Source organism: Psammomys obesus, unplaced genomic scaffold, assembly GCF_907164565.1.
Source record: "Psammomys obesus unplaced genomic scaffold, mPsaObe1.curated_primary_1811, whole genome shotgun sequence".
NCBI lineage: Eukaryota > Metazoa > Chordata > Mammalia > Rodentia > Muridae > Psammomys > Psammomys obesus.
The window spans coordinates 4,875,658-4,880,348 of record NW_026596034.1 but is presented as its reverse complement, the minus strand read 5'-3'; the positions used below and the strand labels follow the sequence as shown (position 1 = coordinate 4,880,348).

Here is a 4,691-nt window from a genome sequence, read left to right as displayed (position 1 = left end):
GCCTTACCATATATTCCAAAGCACATTCACAGCTGCAGACTGTTCTCAGACAGCGCCTTACCATATATTCCAAAGCACATTCACAGCCTCGTGGGCTATGCTCTCAACAGAATTTCCGTTCTTATCGGCTTTCTCCTGGGCGGACATCTCATTTGAATCCAATCCAGCACTGCACTGCAACCAAATATTATAGTTAGCACCCAGGTTCAAAAGAATAGTTAAGCAAAAAAGCTAGTAGCAGTAAAGAATTACAAAAGCAAAAACATCAGAAACTACAGTGGCTAATAATCTTATCTTGGTCATAAGTATGAACTCAAAAGTGTGCATCCCTTGGGGGTAGAGAGACAGTGGTTAAGAGCAGTCTCGGTCCAGAGGTATGGTTTGGGGACCTAGCAGGGGACCTGGGCTCAGTTCCCAGTCTCCACATCAGTTGGTATACAATCACTTCTTGCCTCTGAAGGCACCTGCATACACATGGCACTCATTCACACAGACACACACATAAAAATAGATTAAAAATTTAAAAGCTCTCTGCCTCCATTTCTCTCCCTTTCCCTGCTCTCCCTGACTCTCTCTCAAGGGTGGGAGGCACCATCCCCCTCTTTCTCTTCTCCTACATTCTCCCACTGTCTTTCTCTGTCTCTGTTTGTCTCTCTCTCTCTCTCTCTTTCCACTCCATACAATGAATTTCTTCTTTCCAGAAGAGAAAAAAATACATCCCTTTAGCAAGAAACACACACAAGAAAGGTCCTCAAGGCATGATGTAAAGAATCTCACACTTTACATGAAAATACAATGTCAATGCAAAGTATCTTCCCTAATATGATAAAAAACAGAAATAGAAGAACTAATATCTGTACAGTACCTCCCTAAGTATTATTGTGAGCATTTTACATATATTGAGTAATTAATCCTCACAACAAACTTATGAGGCAGGTCAAATATTAACCACTATCTTCTAGTTAAGAAGGAAAATATGACAACAGAGGCTGCTGAAGGTACATGAGTGTATGGTGACATTCTAGTCTCAAACTGGTGCCCCGACCTCTGTGCATGTCTGCCTCCTAGGACACGCCAGGGTACTCTCTAGAACAGGTCTTCTGAGTCTTGCTTGGACTTCTTATGGAGAGTCTGCCCTCTGCATGGTAGGGGGTCTTATAACATCCCTGACTTCTACCCACTGGATGCCAGCAGCAGAGTGCCAAATATCCCCGTGTGGCAAAATCACCTTCAGTATAGAATCACTTCTCTAAAGGGAACAGGACTGATGCCTCACATCAAAACTGGATTTTTTTATGCTGCATTAAGAGAAAATTGGCTATATGTAGGAAAGTGGAAAAACTGCATGGCAGGCTGACAGAACTACAAGGGCTCACCGTCATCATGTCACATGAACAATATTAAGCATGAGGGTGCAACATCATCTTTTAAAGCTCATAATGGCTGTACCTTGAACCTATCAGCATACAAATGAAAATAATAACATTTGCTTTGCACTTGGGATACAGTTCAGTGGCAAAGCACCTGCCTGGTAGGCACACAGATCTGAGCTCCATTTCCAGCACCACAAAGAAGAAAGGGAAAAGAGATCTGTCTCATGGGACTGCAGTGAAGATTAAATTACATACACACATGTGTAAGGAATCAAAAAACAGGCTTGAATTCTAAAGTCTGCACAGTTTTAGAAAGGGCTCATCTAATTCTCATAAAGGTGGTGGGGACACAATAACGGAGATTAGTATTAGTGAGGCCTGTGTACCGAGAGTTTCCAGGGAAAGAAATGAACTTGCCACAGGATGTTTAAAGGTATGATAATAGATGACACCAAAATACTTGGGGGAAAATCCACTTAAACATGTTGTCTAAAAGCTCCAGTTAGAAACATCATTCAGGCTCCATTAAATACCACATACCTCTCTCAGTAGTGCTACCAGGGGCGTCATGATGTCCTTAGCCACCATGTCATCACAAACTTCAAAACCTCCACAAGCACTGAGGTTTCTACATGAGAAATTTAAACGTTTTACTTTCAAGTCACATGTCACAAAATACTACCCAGCTCTCAAAGGTAGTGTATGTTTAACCACAGTTAAGGTTTCCCACAGAAAAACTGTCATAGGCTGGAGAACAAACCCACAGATTTTGAACTGTCCTGACCCTTAGCACAACAAATAACTTTGTCATTGTCTTACACTGTTCTATTGTTTTGAGGAGAAAACACGAGTAATGCAACTCTTATAAAAGTAAGTATTTAACTGGGGGCTGGTTTACAGTTTCAGAGGCTTAGTCCATTATCACCATGGCAGGAAGCATGGTGACATGCATGGTGCTGGAGCAGTAGCAGAGAGCTAGATCTGTCTGTAGACCATAGACAGAGCTGTTGGGCCTGGGGTGGGCTTTTGAAACTTCAAATTACATCCTCAGTGACACACCTCCTCTAATAAACCTATACCTACCCCAACAAGGCCACACCTCCTAATCCTTCTCAAATACTGCCACTCACTGGTGACTAAGCATTCAAATACATGAGCCTATGAGGGCCATTATTCAAAGCACCATACGCCCAATAGCATTCTATGCAATTACTACTAGCTCTATGAATTATTAGGTTAATAATAATCAATAAATTATTAACACTAATATTCCTCAACAGATTTAATATCTATCTAGATGTTTTTTTTCTAGGAGTTTTGTATTTTACACTCAGAGATGAGCCACTAGTTCATATGACAAGTGAGTGGCTCTTCTTCCTTCCTTCCTTCCTTCCTTCCTTCCTTCCTTCCTTCCTTCCTTCCTTCCTTCCTTCCTTTCTTAAGATTTATTATGTATACGATGTTCTGTCTGAATGTATACCTGCAGGTCAGAAGAGGGCACCAGATCTCATTATAGAGGGCTGGGAGCCACCACGTAGTTGCTGAGAATTGATCTCAGGACCTCTGGAAGAGTAGTCAGAGCTCTTAACCTCTGAGCCATCTCTCCAACCCGAGTGGCTTTTTCAAAAGGTAGACTACGCCACTACCGGTCTAGAGCTCAGGAGTCTCTGCAACTACAATCCCCACCTTCTCCCTTCTTTTGTGCTGTGTCAATCTGCACTCTGCCTCACCTCCCTGTTGTTGCTGTTCCCCCCCATATTCACCCTAGTTTTCCATGCCTGGTTCCCTGATCTTCTGGTCTCCGCTTATAAATGTCCTCTTGCAGCCACCCCAGTCCAACTGTCCCATGACCCGCAACCCACCCTCTCGTTTACACAGCACTTCTCATTAATGTCTTTTCGATAGTTTCGAGACGCCCTCTCAAGGGAGCTCCCGAAAAGACAAGGATCTTGGGGGTCCTGCCATGTCTTACATGCTGAAATGTCGGTGGTGTACTTGGAGCACAGACTGTAAGACTTCACTCTATCAGGGACCCTATGTGGGTTTGGGGAGGGGAAAAAATGTGCATCACTTTGAGTGCAGGTGAAGCAGCCAGGAGGATACAAACAATGTATGTGGTCTGTGGGTCCCGCCGTCCTTTAGAACTTGGACTCACATCTCCATCCGCTGCAAACCTGAGATAACAGGCAGGTATTTCTCCCTCTAAAAGCAGAGACCACATCGGGAAAGGGTGTGCTAGGTTTATTTGCTCACAGGGACAAAGCCTCGGGCCCTCTCCGACTCACCTCAGAGCTCCGGCGGCCGTCTCCCTGACGGCCAGACTAGGGTCCAGCAGCAGCGGCCCAAGCCGGCGCACGGCATCTCGGCGAGCCAAGTGTGGCAGCGCCGGCCTCTGTTGCACTAGCCGGGCCAGCCCCGCGCAGGCGCACTCGCGGACCTCAGCGCTCGGGTGCTGGAGCTGCGGGAACCAAGACGTCAGAGGCGCGTAGTGAGCACGCGCGCCGCAGCTCCGCTCCCGCAGACACCCTGCCGCCCGCCGCGAACCACCTGTCCCACCTTCTCCAGAAGCTCCGCCGCCGGCCCGTCGTCCTCCTCGTCCCCAGTCCCGTTCGCTGCGGCCGCGGCCTCGGCCTGACAGCTACCGGTAGGGGAGAACTGAGGTCGCTTGAAGCGCTTCGTCCGACTCTTACCCATGGCGACGGAGGCTGCAGTGATAGGCCGGCAAAGCGAGACTGCAGCAGGCGATGGGAGCCGCAGGGCCGGTGGCGACTTCTAGTCTCCGACGCTCCTTGACGTGTCTTCTCAGCTGGGCCGAGCTGACGGCCTGAGCACACATGGAAAAGCTGCGCGCTTGCGCAGAGGGCGGGCGCAGGTAGTGCGCGTGCGTGTAATTTGGTGTGGGCGGGGCCGTCCCTGACAGCGGGTGGAGCCCCGATTTTTTTCTGGGAATGTTAAATCACCCACCTTATCTCCATCCAGCAAATGCAAGGCTTCTAATTCAGCCTTACAAGACAAGTTCAGCTAGCTGTTGGTGGCGCACACATCTTTGATCCCATCACGCGGGAGGCAGAGGGAGGCGGATGTCTGTGAGATCAAGGCCAGCCTGGTCTACAGAGTGAGTTCCAGTACGGCCAGGGCTACACAGAGAAACCCTGTCTCAAAAAACCAAACGAAACAAAAAAGGCAAGTAGTAACCTAGTCACAAAGAGTGTACTATCTACCAAAAAAAGTAAAATTCCTTATTATGCCATGTTTAGGAAATCAGAAGTGTAGCTCCCAGATGGAAAGTCAGGCCTCTGGACCAACAATTGTAGGTGC

General features: G+C 47.3%; 1 protein-coding gene across 2 annotated transcripts in view; it reads right to left on the bottom strand.

Moving 5' to 3' along the window:
- Window positions 1-4,220, bottom strand: part of Heatr3 (HEAT repeat containing 3) — a 34,547-nt gene extending 30,327 nt beyond the window's left edge. Inside the window, exons 1-4 of one of the 2 annotated variants that reach the window (XM_055621454.1) lie at window positions 3,930-4,220; window positions 3,659-3,831; window positions 1,914-2,001; window positions 62-174 (exon numbers count right to left, since the gene is read on the bottom strand). In XM_055621454.1, coding sequence (XP_055477429.1) covers window positions 62-174; window positions 1,914-2,001; window positions 3,659-3,831; window positions 3,930-4,067 — 512 coding nt within the window. In that variant the 5' untranslated portion in view covers window positions 4,068-4,220. The remainder of the gene's footprint in view (window positions 1-61; window positions 175-1,913; window positions 2,002-3,658; window positions 3,832-3,929) is intronic. The other variant, XM_055621455.1, reaches the window with a different exon arrangement.
- Window positions 4,221-4,691: the final 471 nt, after the last annotated feature.